Here is a 15544-nt window from a genome sequence, read left to right on the forward strand (position 1 = left end):
CATGTAAGCCCCAATAATACAAGGACAGGTTTTATTATTTTTTTTAAAAAAAGATCTTATGTATTTTTGCATGAGAGAGAGCATGCGCACATGAGCGGAGGTGGGGGGTGGAGGGGCAGAGGGAGAAGCAGACTCCCCGCTGAGCAGGGAGCCTGACGTGGGACTCAGTCCCAGGAGCCTGGGATCATGACCTGAGCCGAAGGCAGATGCTTAACCAACTGAGCCACCCCGGCGCCCCTGAAGCTTTAGACCATTTAGGTGCTATATTAAGGAAGTTAATATAAAGTCATAAGTAATGTAAACTTTGATGTAAAAGTGAGTACTTATTAAAAGGTATCCTTGTAAGTGGAGGTCCCAAAGCTTGAGCTTTATTAGCTTCCTGTAAATGTGCCTCTGGAATAGAAGGAGCAGAATTTTAAGACTAAGGAATTTGTAATAGAATGTTGATGGATTGGGGCATTTTCAAACACTTACCAGTAAGAGAAACATGTAAAGGCATCCCCTGATTTTCAAAAATTTGCATTAGGCCACTTCACTTTTATGAAAGAACTACATTAGGACCTGTTTTTGTTAACCGAAAAATTCTGAGGAAGATTTTTGCTTTTAGGAGAAAAAGGCAAAATGTGAAAATAGCGTTCAGTGTTTGTTTTGCGACAGTCCATCGTAGAAGCAGCACACACACCAAAACAGTCAGAGTTGCCCCACCAAGCTCCTTCTGGAACCACACTCAGCGTCTCAGCGGCAAGCCAGCGTAGCTTTGTACTGTTTGAGAGCATTTGTGTTTTATCTCCATTTATTTTGTGCATCCATTAGCAAGTGTGTTCTAAGGTACCAGAAAAGCCTGAGAGAGGTTATTTTTGGGGGTCTGAGAATGCTTAAATATTTTTCCATGTAAGTTACTGGTAATTGCTTCTTTGCTTTAGGCCATTTCAGCTTAGGAAAGTTTTCGTAGGAACGCTCTACTTTCGGGTAATGGGGGAAACCTGCAGCTGACTGTTAACTCCAGAGATAGACACGGAGGACCCAGTGCTCAGAGTGCAGGGAAGCGAGGCTGTGGGGAAGACAGAAGGAAGGGGCCACTCTAAATTATGCATCCCAAGAAGCCTTCAGTTATGATTGGGATGTCAGGAAACAGGGGAATCCTTGAGTTTTTTTTTACAAATTAAAAAACAAAAATATTTATTGGCCATCAAAACTTTTTCTAAATCCTCACCCCCTCCCCAATTTTCCTGTAGGTTTAAAAATTTTTTTTAAGGTATTTTATTTATGAGAGAGAGAGAGAGAGTGCACAAGCAGGGGGAGGGCAGAGGGAGAGAGAGAAGCAGACTCCCCGCTGAGGAGGGAGCCCGATGTGGGACTCGATCCCAGGACCCTGGGATCATGACCTTAGCTGAAGGCAGACGCTTAACTGACTGAGCCACCCAGACACCCCTAGGTTTAAAGTTTTTTTAAAAAAAGCAATTTAATTCGCCCATTGAGATGAAAGAAGAAAAGAAACCAAATAATTCCTTAAGCAGGGGTGGATTATAAAGTATTCCCTTTCCCTTCTTAATAGAAAGCTGTCTCTTGGGCGCCTGTGCCTGGTGGGAGCAGGGGCCTGCCTCCGTACCTGCCACTCAGAGACCATTGGCCAGAGACAGTTGTGGTGGGACACTGGTTTGATTATGGTGAGGCCAGCACACTGTAACCGCTCAATAAAAATTTATTGAATGGGTGAATGAGACAAACGACTGATTCCAGTTTGAACAAATGAGGCCAGTTTTGAAAGCAATTTTTATTCCTAAGACTGTTGTAATTCAGGTTTATCAGACTCTTCTGAATGCACTGAAAATTCCTCCCTGAATACGGCCTGGGTTTGATGGTGAAGGGATTAGGAAATAGAATGGAACGAACTTTCATCGAGCACCTGACCCATACCTGTTATTTTGCCTGATGTTTTGTATATTTATTTAAGGTTTGTAACCATTTTGCAGTTGAGGCAGCTAGAGCCCAGGGAGCTCAAACACCTTGTCGGTGGCAGAGCTAGGATTCAGATCCAGGTGTCCTGGGCTTGTCCTCTGACTCTGGGACATGTCATTTGGCTTTTCTTTCCAGTAGATGGGAAAAACACACGAAGCTGAGACTTGTGCTAGAGGTGGAAAGGATTGTCAGGAAGGGAGCATGGTGAGGTGACCAGCCATGCTGCTTGTTTGTCGGTGCTATGTGATTTGGGGTTTTACATTACTTGTCAGACCAGGAAGTGGGGCTAGATGACCTGTAGGTGGGGTGACCACACAGCCCAGTTTGCTCTGATTTGTACCATTGTGCCAAAGCAACAATTATTAGCTGCCCTATATGGAAGGTTCTTTCCAGGTCTTACTTTCTTTGATTTCAAATGGAATCTAGTAATTCCCCTGATGACTAAAGCAGCATGAATTTTCATTTTCCAGGCCTGCCAGGTATAGGGACTGACATCATGTAAGGTGACCTTTGTGTGGAGGTTGCTTTGTATTTATTTATTTTTATTAACATATATTATTTGTTTTAGGGGTACAGGTGTGTGATTCATCAGTCTTGCACAATTCACAGCGCTCACCATAGCACATACCCTCCCCAATGCCCATCACCCAGCCACCCCATCCCTCCCACCCGCCTCCACTCCAGCTTTGCATTTCTGGTAGGGATAGTCAGCCTGCTGTCGCTTCTTTCCTCTAAAAGTACACTAGGAAATTACCTTCCAGTCAGTTTGGCTCCAGTTAATCTGGGATCATTAGATAAATATTTGTTTCCTATTTTTACTCAGATTGGCTACCACTTACTGAGTGCTAGAGTAAGTCAACGTACTGAGTGCCTGATCTCATTTTTTAAAAATTTAAATTCAGTTAATTAACATATAGTGTATTATTAACTTCAGAGGTAGAAGTCAGTGATGCATCAATCTTATATAACGCCCAGTGCTCCTTATATCACGTACCCTCCTTAATGCCCATCACCCAGTTACCCCATCCCTCCACCCGCCTCCCCTCCAGCAACCTTCAGTTTGTTTCCTATGATTAAGAGTCTCTTATGGTTTGTCTCCCTCTCTGGTTTGGTCTTATTTTATTTTTCCCTCCCTTCCCCTATGATCATATGAGTGAGAGCATGTGATAATTGTATTTCTCTGATTGACTTATTTCACTTAGCATAATACCCTCTAGTTCTATCCACATTGTTGCAAATGGCAAGATTTCTTTTTTCTTTTTTTTGGCTGAGTAATATTCCATTTGTGTGTGTGTGTGTGTGTGTGTGTGTGTGTGTGTGTGTGTATACACCACGTCTTCTTTATCCATTCATCTGTCAGTGGACATCTGGGCTTTTTCCATAGTTTGGCTATTGTGGACATTGCTGCTAGAAACATTGGGGTGCAGGTGTCCCTTCGGATCACTACATTTATATCTTTGGGATAAATACCCAGTAGTGCAATTGCTGGGCCATAGGGTAGCTCTATTTTCAACTTCTTGAGGAACCTCCATACTGTTTTCCAGAGTGGCTGTACCAGCTTGCATTCCCACCAAGAGTGTAGGAGGGTTCCCCTTTCTCTGCATCCTCGCTAACATCTGTAGTTTCCTGTGTTGTTAACTTTAGCCATTCTGACTGGTGTGAGGTGGTATCTCATTGTGGTTTTGATGTGCATTTCCCTGATGCCAAGTGAAGCTGAGCATTTTTTCATGTGTCTGTTGGCCATATGTTGCATTATCCCATTTAATGCACTTGTTAATGTTGTGAGATAGTTAACTTACCTTGTGGAGGAGGAAGCTTAGGCTCAGAGAAGTTTGCAGCTTGCAAGTTAAGAGGTGGAGGCAGGTCTCCCTAATCTCTTAACCATTATGCTTGTATTAAGATATGTACACACGTGCCGGGGCACAGCAGATAATTTAAAAAATTATCAGGTCCCCTAAATTCCCATTGGCCTTTCCTGTGTTTCTCAGTGTCAGTGCTAGTCCTGGTGGTTCTCTTGCCCATTGTTCCCACCATCCATCTTTACCTTAGAGTAGAAGCATCTGTCTCAAGTAAACAGACAGCAGACTCTGAGTTAGGGTGCAAGTTCTCAGGAAAAACAAGGGATTAGAAAATGGGTGTGAGGAACCTGCGCTAGGGACTGATGCTACCTCCCCCTCCTGTTTTTCTTTGCTCTGGACTTGTCTTTCTTTATCAGAGTAGAACACAGAAAACAGACACTTGCCTTTTCATTTGCATTTATATAGACAATACTTAAATAAAAACCACCAGTTGACACTCTTATCATTCTGCTTTTATTCATTGTCTGGCTAACTCACAAAGACACAGATGTCTAGGGTAGTCTCTACCCCACCATTTAAACTGTCCTGATGACATAGATTCCAAAATGTGCATGTTTACATAGTGCAGTGGTATGAAAAACATTTGTTTTCCTTTACTGTCCCTGACTACAAACAGGGAAAAATTAATTTCATGCCAAAAAATGTTGGGTGCTTTAACAATCATCCCATTTCTGCTACTAAAATAACAAAATTGGTATTACAAGTTAAAATATAAAGGCCTAACAGTGTTTACAAATATGCAAATAATCTGCTACTTAGACATAAAAAGTCAATTTCTTTCAAATCACAAAGTAAGGCACCATTGGATTAAACATTTCTCTCGGCTTCTACTAAATAAAATGCATAGTGAAATAAATACTGAACACTGAATTTTAATACTGTAATACATTTCAATATAAAATGATATATGAATGTTAAAATACTGTATTGCAACTTGAATACATTTATCTGGAAATATTATGGGAAAAAAACCCAAATGTAAGCCCTGATTTTAGGAAGAAAATATTCATTTTTGTGATTTGCCATAGTTGAAGATTTTAGCATAGAAATTATCCAGTTTTAGACGCAATTACGTTGCTAACTTTCAAAGAAAGGGTATAGGTGTATTAATGAAACATTGACTTAAATACATTCTAAAACTTCTCTCTCCTAGATGAACAGCAACTTTGAGCTGTGACTCTGTTTCAGACCTTAGGATGGTACCTACAAAGTTGGGATATACAAGGAAACTGGCCATGATTACTAGCGCTCACAAAATTCAGACCCAAAATTCTTTGGATCAGACTTCTCTGCCATATTTGCTAGTAAGGCCAGATTTCTACTTTTTCTGAAGTGGCTCATTAGGCTTCATCATAGGGATTTGTATCAACTGTTCATATCCGATCAAAGAATCCCAAATAAAATGATGCTGCTATACGACCTGAAAAATTCTTTTTGGAAATACTTAGCCAAGTTTGTTACACTTTTATATTTCTTGAGTCCCTTTGGGCGAAGGGCCCCAAATGACTATATGAAAGACAGATGAATGGTAGAGGAGAGGAGGGAAAAACCAAGTTCTCTAACATACCAAGCCCAGGACTTTGGCAAGGCAAGTTATAAAAATACAATATATTCAAATGGACAACTTCATAATTTATTAGATATCCCATTTATTAGAACTCTAAGTTCTTTTGCTTTTATATAAATGAAACATTTATTCTATAAATAGGAATGCTTCTTTCAAATTTTTCTTTGGATTGATTTCTTGTTAGCATCTCCCAGTAATACATGAACAATACACTGAAACCATGATACAGAGTTTAGGTATACATATACATATGTGGTTGTGTGCTTTTAAAAAATAAGTAATGATAATTTTAAACATAATCAACCAGATAAAACATCTAAATGGAAATATTTTTTTTTCCCAAATCTATAGCTAGATTTAAAAGTCCCAGTAAAGTTTTGTAAACAAAATAATACAAAAAAAGGGCAAGCCTGGCTCATCCCTATGGTCCTTTCATGGAACTTTATTTGCATAGATCCAAGGCAAGTGATTCTCCCGGATAGAGGCAAGACAAATTCTCTTCAATTTGTAGTAGCTATCTCTCTCAACCCCATACACATCAGATTTAGACTTTTACAGTTTGCCCATCAATTCAAACCTGCTTCCTTCCTCCACGTTTCCAATTGGCTACCTTTTCCTGACTTTCCCCCACAGCTACAGAGCCTACGAGCCTCCCTGGCATGGAGATGCATGCTGGGCGGCAGAGGAATGAAGTGTAAGGCAGGGGTCCAATGGACAGGTGAACTCAAAGCAGCTGGCTCTGAGTCCCCAAGCCCCAGCTGGCTTTCAGTTTCTTTCTAATGGCTTTATTCCACGTGACTGTAAACCCTGTTAGATCAATTTCTGACCTTGGTATTGTGAAGCAACACTTGGAGACATACATTAAGGAAAGACGGGAAATAAGGGAGCAAAATCGAAGGTCAAGCTGTTTGCCGAACAAGGTGTTAGGTCCTAACTTTATTTTTAGTTACTTTTTGAATTGCTCAAGCTCAACTTGCCTTTTTTGTTTTTGAAACAAGAGTTTTTTGCACTAGCCTGCAGCTTCTAGACCTGTGCTGTCCAAAACAGTAGCCACCGGCCACATGGGGCTGTCGAGCACTTGAGATGTGACTAGTCTGAATGGGGATGTGCTCTCAAATGTAGGATACACACTGGATTTTGAATACTTAGTACCAAAACAGAATGTGAAATATCTCATTAATAATTGTTATACTGATTACAGGTTGAAATGATAATAATTTGGGTATTAGGGTTAAATAAAATATATTAAAATTAATTTCACCTATTTTCCTTTTTTAACATAGCTACTAGAAATTCAAAAACTGTATATGTGGCTCACATTGTATTTCTGTTGGACAGCTCTATCCTAGAACTTATCTCAGACTGCCAAAGATTGGACATCCTGTAATTGAAAAATTTTATGTGAGCCCTGAATACAGCAACTTGCTTAGGTGGTTCCTGGAATCGGACAGAAAGCCAAGCAAGCAAAAAAGGCATGGAAGCAAATAGCTCTCAGGGACTTTAATATTACAGTCTATAGCAAATTAGCTGTGAATGTTTGAACTTGGTTGGTTGAAAGCGAGGACACAATGCATTTCTGCCACCTTGCCACAAAAGCCTCCTGACCCCTAAGCAGCCAACACTGGCGGGCTGTAGCTGAAGCAAGCAAGAGCTTTGAGAATATACACAATATAAAAAGCTAGGTGCATTTCTTCACTGCATTCCCACCCCCACCCCCAACACACACATATTCCCACGTCACCCGCCCTTCCTCCCTACTGCCAGTATGAAGGGGACGAGGGGAGACAAGGGGAGGGGGGGAGCAACAACAGGAGGAGCTCTTGGGCTCGGGTGAAGAAGAGCAGGCAAAGATCACCTTGGGATGGGAGGCAGTGGTGGGGCACCCCTTTCTCTTCTGCTGGATCCACCTTGATGAAAAAATAGACAAAATATAAATTTTGGTTAGAAAGCTTATGATCTTGCTCGACAAACTAAAGGATGGTCGCAAAAGTACCCACCACGTCACCCTCTATGACCAAGGCTGTAAAGAACAGGGTAAGTAAGAAGTGAAGGGAAGCAAGTAAGGATCTGATTGAACATTTTCTGGAGAGGGATGACCCACCATTGGCTCCTGCGTACTTGCACAAAGTTAAGAAAATTTAAAAAAAAAAAATTACTTTTCTTCTTACCACAAACATAGTACATGTTTATTATAGATTTAGAAAATACGGATGAGCTAAAACAAAACAAAAACCCACCCAGAGATAACCAATAACATGATGTAAACACTTTCCTTTTATTTTCTATATATAAACAGCTCCCTTTTTTCTTCCCCAAATAGGATCATATATAGCCGGTCTGAACATTTTTCAGAACCATTACTATTTATACATATAATTATTTTTTTAATTTTTATTTTATTTTTTTAAAGATTTTATTTATTTATTTGAGAGAGAGAGAGAGAATGAGAGATAGAGAGCACGAGAGGGAAGAGGGTCAGAGGGAGAAGCAGACTCCCCGCTGAGCAGGGAGCCCGATGCGGGACTCGATCCCGGGACTCCAGGATCATGACCTGAGCCGAAGGCAGTCGCTTAACCAACTGAGCCACCCAGGCGCCCCTACATATAATTATAAAGGACACATTACATTCTGTTATATAGGTATACTATATTTATCTAATCAATTCCCTTTTGTTGGACATTTAAGTATCTTCTGATGTCTAAACAATGCTTTTTTTGATAATAACCATCCTAATGGCTGTGAAGTTGTATTTCACTGTAGTGCTATGTGGATTCCCTTAAATGATTAGTGATATCGAGCACCTTTTCATGTGCTTTTTGGCAATAGGGATATTTTCCTCAGAGAAATGTCTATGCAAGTATTCGACTCATTTTAAAAATTGTTTTTTTTGTTGTTGAATCATAGGAATTCTTTATATATTCTGGATTTTACTTTTTGATCAGATACATGATTTGCAAATATTTTATCCCATTTTGTGGGTTGCCTCTTCACTCTGTTGATAGTGTTCTTTTAAAAACTATGCATATTCATGGGTATGAGTACTGGGTTTAAAATCCATTCACAGTTTTTTAAATTCATTTGTCCCACGTACATTTTTTGAGGATCCAACAGGTTTTAGGCATAGAGCCGGGTGCTCAGACGCTGTGAGCAGATCTAGCAGGGGAGGAGTTAGAGGAAGACACTGGCAGCCCATTACCTTGCCTCTTCCTTTTGCCACCCCAACCATGTCTTTTCTTGGGCCCACACCTGAGGAAAGACACATCTGGCTGGAAACCAGTCATCTGCTGTGGAGCCTTGACCATCCGCTGACATACTGTCAGCAGTTGTCACCATGTGGGCTGGCCTGTAGAGCTGCAGTTAGATGGCACAGCTCAGGGCTGCCTGGAGGCCGTGCCAGGCTGGTGCCCCACCTAGAGGCCAAGGCAGCTGCGGGAGCAGAGCAAAACCACACGATAGTACTTTAGTTTTGTTACAGAGATGATCCAGAGATGATCCATTAAGCACACAGAACGCTAGAAATATTTAAAGCAAATCTACAAAAACATTTTTGGGTGCAGTGGACATTAATTCATCAGTTTAAGAAATATTTTTAAATGCCTACTACATTTCAGTTTGGGGCCACGTGAGGAAGATGCAGTAGTGAGCAGGACAGTTCCAGTCCTCGAGTCACCTCTAGTCTTAGAGACAGCAGGGTGGGGAAGGGAATGTGTTCAGCTATGAAATTAAGAATTTAGAGGAGGGGGGATGGTTCTACTGACTTAAATATACAAAGAGCACTTCAGTGAGATTAAGAATGCTTACAAGAAACCAGGAAAAATATTTAGAGTCTATAGGAACAATTCCTTAAAGTGAATTCATTTGTTAATGCCCCAAAAGAGAAACAGGCTCTTATGAGATAGAAGCCTCTCTTCATCACACACACACACACAGCCCCCTCTCAAAGATATCTGTCCCATCTGAAGACTTATTTTTCACTCTTGTATAGTTTTATTATAGTTATACCTTTTTTAAATTAGGCGTCATCTAGGAATGGAGTATTCTACATAAATGAGTTTTTCTAGTAATTAAACTTTTCCTTTCAAGCAGCAGTATTCTGTTTACTTCTGGCATTTGTTCATGGACATTTTCTTAAAGCATCTTCTAATGCTTGGAATTCTTCAGCAGTGGCACAGAGCACAATTTGACCTGTTCTTCACAACCCAACAGAAACTCCTGTGTTGTCCTGTGCTGTGATACAAAGCACAATCCTGTCCCTGTCTCTTTGACCTAAGACTACCACCTATCACGACTCCCTGAAGCCACTGATTTTGCTTCTGACAACCTTAACTTAAGCAGCTATGAATCTGTTCTATGGCTGGGAAACATCCAACCAAAAATGATTTAAGAACTGTGTGCTAAAGAGTCAGCAGGCTCTGGGCGCCTGGGTGGCTCAGATGGTTAAGCGTCTGTCTTCGGCTCAGGTCATGATCCCAGGGTCTTGGGATCGAGTCCCGCATCAGGCTCCCTACTCCTTGGGAGCCTGCTTCTCCCTCTGCCTCTCTCTCTGCCTCTCTCTCTGTCTCTCATGAATAAATAAATAAAAAGTAAAAAAAAAAAAAAAGAGTCAGCAGGCTCTGCGTATGTGTAAGAAGCTCTGCCTAAGGAGTGAGGACAAGGCTAGGGATGCTGTGGCAGTTACCTGAAATGCTCAAACACTTTTTCTCCACACATTTCTGTTTGGGAGTTTGGTTCTACATCTAAAGCGGTTACAAGCCTGAGCCTCATCACTGATCTATGTATGTTTCATGCCGATTCTTTGTTCTAACCACTTATTGTCGTGAAATTACAGTTTCTCTATTTCCTCTTCTTGTTCACATTTATGTTTCAATAGAATAGATGCACCTCTTTATGGTTGCATTATATATTTTAGCAAAACCCAGAAACAATCTAAATGTCCAATAATGGTAAACTAAATTGCTGTATGTCGACTTGATGCGATGCTATAAAATAAAAACCATGTGATAAGATGGGAAAGTATTTTACTAAGCAAAGTTATGTAAACCCCACCACCAAGAAACTGTGCTCTATACTTATAATGATAAATCAATCAGAATAATATGGATTAAAAATGAGCAGAGAACCTGGTAAAACAAAAATATATGTATGTTATGTGGAGATTTTATGGACAGATTATAGGTATATTTAAAATTTTCACATAATGCTCTAAAAGCTATAATCATAATATATTTATTTTATTACTTAATTATTATTATTTTAATATTTTATTTTTTTAAGTAATGTCTACACTCTACATGGGGCGAGATCCAGAGTCGCATGCTCCACTGACTGACCCAGCCAGGTGCCCCTAATCAAAATATATCTAAAATATCAAGGCAGTTACAGTGAGTTTTTGTTATAATTATTAAGACAATTTGATTAGTCTCAAAACTAGTAGGAATAGAAGGTATTTGTTCTATCTTAGGAAGACCAAAATGCGGAAGGCTGTCCAAACAAGCAAAGCAATACAATTTAACCAATTAGCAAACCAAAGTTATGTTGAGCTTGTAATGACACATTAAAATAATCGTTTCTCATATGCATTCTGGATATCTCCATTTTCCCCATCACCTGTGGAAGGGGAGTTTACCAGAATTTAGATGGCTCCATATGGGGTTCTCTGCCCCGCTCCAGGCAGCCCTCAGTTTCAAGCATGAAGCCACCCAAAGCCCTTGCAGAAATACTCACTCCGGGTTTCACTTCTCGCCAGTTTACTGGGATAACTTTTGGCCGTTGGTACATATGGCTCTGGAGGTGGCAAATCAGAAATTGGATGGAAGTAGAATCTGCTTTCCCATTCATCTGAGGGAGAGAAACAAACAGCATCTTCGGTAACATCTGCTACGAAGACTTACATAGTGAAAGGACAGAGAGCTGCAGAGATCACTTCCAGTTTTATGCCTAGAAGTTTAGAGAAAACCCAGAAATGCAACAAATGTCACTGATCGGCGCATCAGTGAAATACGCTGGTCTGCAAATCAAAGCAAAGACAGATCCAAGTGACTTTCACTAGCGTGATTAGGATGCAGCTAGTCCCTCCCAGGAGCTGGGGGCTAAAGTTTGAGATCCCTTTCTTCCCACCGGTGGGCCCAGGAATAACTGCAACCCTCTCATAACAAAGGCAGAGGAAAGCCACTTAATACCTGCAGACTGTCGGGCCTCTTGCCCCAGGAGACTGTTAAGGGAGGCAGGTAAGGTAGGTAATAAGAGGACAAATGACAAAAATGGCATTTTTTTTTTAGAGTTCTGGGATCTTCTAGAAAGTTAATGAACATGAGACTCCAACAGAGAGAGAGGAAAACGATCAGCCTTTTTGGGAAGGGGAGGAGGGAGGACTACTACTTTTAATTTGAAATCATGGTGGTCTCTAATGGTTAGATACTTAGATCAGAGCAGAGCAGTGTGATAACAGTGAGGTTCACAGAAACAAGAAATATTAATGCAAACACACAAACAACGCACACAAATTTACCATTCAGTGTTGCCCTTTGGCCTGTAAATGTTTCCAAGGTCCCTCCCCCAGAGGAGGGACCCCACCTCACCTTCACCTGAAGAGTCTTGGAAGCCATTTCTAATTGATGTTGATGGTGGAGGAGGGGGAGGTGCTCCAGCACTAGGCCTGTCGGGAGGAAGAGGAGGCCTGGGTCCACTCCTGGGATTCTCTACTCCACTCCTGGACGGCAACTGGGGGGTGGCAGGCAGGGCCCGAGATGTGCTGCCATTTCTGCTTACTGGAGGGGGTGGTGGGAGAGGGCCTGGGACAAAAAAAGGACAACATTTAGTGCAGTATCTTACATCTTGCATTACTATTATCATGTCACTGTCAATGTGCAGTTACTGAGTACCTCCTGGATGCATGCCCTATAATTAGAACTTGTGGAGAAATAGTGGAAACTTTCTAGGAGATTTAGCCAAGCAAGGAGTAAGTACATATAAACACAGAACTGCACATAGGTACACATGCTGATGTTGATAGCTAAATGGCTGTTTTGGCTTTGAGTCAGTACTGAGATTAGAGATGATTCAGTTCTGTTTATACTGACAACTGTATCTTTTGAAAAACATTTTATAATCCTTTTAATTAGCTACTGAACTAATTACTGTGTTATGATACTTATGAAATAAATACCATTAAAAAAAAGAATTGAAAAAAAGAATAAGCTAAAGTTATGAAGTTATTTTAGGTCTTCAGAGGGACTAGGCTCTTTAAATGCACAGTAGTATTGCTAATTACACAAGCATGCTTCTGTGAGGCATACAATCTGCTTCTAGGCAGAAGTGGCATCGGGAAACCAAGTATCAATCATGCTGAGATTGGCAGGAGTTCCTTCTTGGTTCTTCCTCTTTGGGGAGGCAGATTAGTCAGCGTATGTGGCTGTGCATGCTGGTGCAGAATCCTGACGCTGAGCAAGCTGGTTACCACATGGAACTAAATTCTCTATACACAAAAGAGCACCAGATAGTCATCTCACAACACTCTTGCCAGGAATAAGTAGCTAAAAAGCAAATAAAAAGTACTATTTAAGTCCTTGAAACCATTTTTAAAAAACGCAGTGGTATGGTATAATCAAATTTTTAAGTTCCTAAAAAATAAATTCTTTTTGATAATACAAAAGAAACCTTTCTTCCTTGTCCCATCTTCCAAATTCAGAGGCTATTTGGGTTATGATAAATTAAAAAAAAAAAAAAGAACTCGAGTGTTCCCATGCAAATCAAAATGGCCTTAGTAATTATTCCTGGTCTTCAGCAGTGTGCTTCTCTTGCAAGATGCTGACATTTTATGTAAATACAACATCTTATGGTACTATAAATATGTCTTTTATTAACTAGAGATTCAGAATCCACCTAAAGGCCCTTAAACTGAACAACCCACCCATTGCAGATATCCCTGCCTAGAAGTCTTGGCCCAAACACTTGATGGAGGTGAGAGGCATGCCCAGCCCTGGTTGGTCTCTCAAGGAGTCTTCAGTGCTTCTCCTGGTAGGATTTATTTATTGCCCCATCTGTTTGCCATTGCTGGGATCCCAGTCAGGAGGAGCTGATTTACTGGGGGGAAAGTGTCTTACCTGCTGTGGGTTAACTTCATTGGTACTACCACCACATAGCTGTCACTAAATGCAAACTAGACTTCCAATATTATGGGGCCTGGTACTCTGTAACTTGATCGACTTGATCTCTCCCTTTTTCTGTCTCTCTTAAACGTTCATGCTCCTAGCTCTTGAAACTTCCAGGACCCCTGCTCCAAACCTAGGCAAGCATAATAAGTAAGAAAGCAGATTACACTTTTTTTGTTTTTTTGAGAGAGAGAGAGCAAGCAAACAAGGGGTGGGGTGAGGGTGAGGGGCAAAGGGAGAGGGAGAATCTCAAGCAGATTCCCCTGCTAAGCACGGAGCCCAAAGCGGGGCTCAGTCTCACTAGCCTCAGATCATGACCTAAGCTGAAAGCAAGAGTCAGATGCTGAACTGACTGAGCTACCCAGGCACCCTCAATTTCAATTTCTTATAATAATACTAATAAACCATCATTTATTGAATGCTGTTACCTGCTAAGAATTAAGATAACCACTACACATACTTATCTCACTTAATTCTTACAGCAACCCTGAGAGGTGTAGGGACACAGGAGAGGCCTCTAGTGTTGGAAGATTAAAAACCTCAAGTCAGGTTTTGTCAAGACTCCAAATATGTCAAATGCTAAAGCCCACACCCCTAACAATGAAGCCAAGCCACCTCTCAAAATACAGATGGCCCTTGATGACCTCTCATAGGATCCTTGTGGGAATGTAAGTTGGTAGGAATTTTCTAGAGGTCAATTTGGAAGTACCTTGAAATTTATAGATTACTATGCATACCTGCTCACCAAAATATGCCATTTTGGGGAATTAATCCAAAGGAAATACATAGAAATGTGCAAAAATATTTAGCTACAAGAATATATTCCCTGCATTATCTGTAACAGCAACAATCTAGAGATGGTTCAAATGATTAAATAAAGGTAAATTTGTAGCATCTAATATTATGCAGCCATTTCAAGTCAGGCTATACAAGAATAGTTTAAAATCCTATCAGAAGATGTTAATGAGATTGGTAAATAAAAAGCAAATAACCAAACAGTATGTATACTGTGATACTGATTTTGTAAACATATATATATATGTATATATACATGTTTACATATATATGTGTATATATAAATATACACACACAAGTTTTACTTATTTTTCTTCTTTTCTTTCTTTTTTTTAAAAGTGAGCTCTATGCCCAGTGTGGGGCTTGACCTCATGACCCCAAGATCAGGAGTGGCATGCTGTACTGACTGAGCCAGTCAGGCACCCTCTCAAAACATACATTTTAAAAAGACTGAAAGGATAATAAAAAATGTTATTAATGATTATTTCTGGGTAGTGGTAGGATTATAGATCATTTTTGTTTTCTTTATACTTTTCTGTATTTCCCATAATAAACAGGCATGATTTATGTAATCGAAAGAAATAATTAATATTACAACTATATGTCACAGTCTATCCTATTTTGGGGAAGATTTAATCTGTTGATTTGTCCATTTGGTAGAGCCATGCAAACAGCTCCTCAGTCACTTTGGGGGAAAACCCATAGCTTTTGGATAAGAAGAAAACATTGCATTTCATTCATCTATGTGTTCTCATTTGTTCTTTGAAGAATACTTAATGAGATGCCATGATGTGTAGGGATTGGATTGAAGGGACTAGTACTAGCTTTTTATATTTGTAGCCTACTGTCTGAGGCAGAGTGGTTTGAAGTAGTGGTTCTCAAACTTTGCAGCACATTATAATCACTGGGGAGCCTCCAGATATCTTGATGCCCAGTCTGTAACCCAGAGCAATGAAACCAGACACCCTGGGGAAGGGACCCAGGCACCACGGTTTTTAAAGCTCTCCAGGTGCTTCTAGCTCATGGTCACCTTTGAGGACTATTGGTTTAAAGAGTGGTGTTTAGGGGCGCCTGGGTGGCTCAGTGGGTTAAACATCTTCCTTTGGCTCAGGTCATGATTCCGGGGTCCTGGGATCAAGTCCCACATTGGGCTCCCTGCTCATTGGGGAGCCTGCTTCTCCCTCTCCCTCTGCTCCTCCCCACCTAGCTTGCTC

The 15544-nt window shown here is 40.6% G+C and overlaps 1 protein-coding gene across 6 annotated transcripts in view; it reads right to left on the reverse strand.

Moving 5' to 3' along the window:
• Positions 1-4253: 4253 nt before the first annotated feature.
• Positions 4254-15544, reverse strand: part of WIPF1 (WAS/WASL interacting protein family member 1) — a 118407-nt gene continuing 107116 nt past the window's right edge. For all 6 annotated transcript variants that reach the window (XM_027589618.1, XM_027589620.1, XM_027589619.1 and 3 more), the window contains 3 exons: positions 11964-12176; positions 11110-11223; positions 4254-7292 (listed from right to left, as the gene is read on the reverse strand). In XM_027589618.1, coding sequence (XP_027445419.1) covers positions 7237-7292; positions 11110-11223; positions 11964-12176 — 383 coding nt within the window. In that variant the 3' untranslated portion in view covers positions 4254-7236. The remainder of the gene's footprint in view (positions 7293-11109; positions 11224-11963; positions 12177-15544) is intronic.

The sequence above is a fragment of the Zalophus californianus genome, chromosome 3, assembly GCF_009762305.2.
Source record: "Zalophus californianus isolate mZalCal1 chromosome 3, mZalCal1.pri.v2, whole genome shotgun sequence".
Taxonomy (NCBI): domain Eukaryota; kingdom Metazoa; phylum Chordata; class Mammalia; order Carnivora; family Otariidae; genus Zalophus; species Zalophus californianus.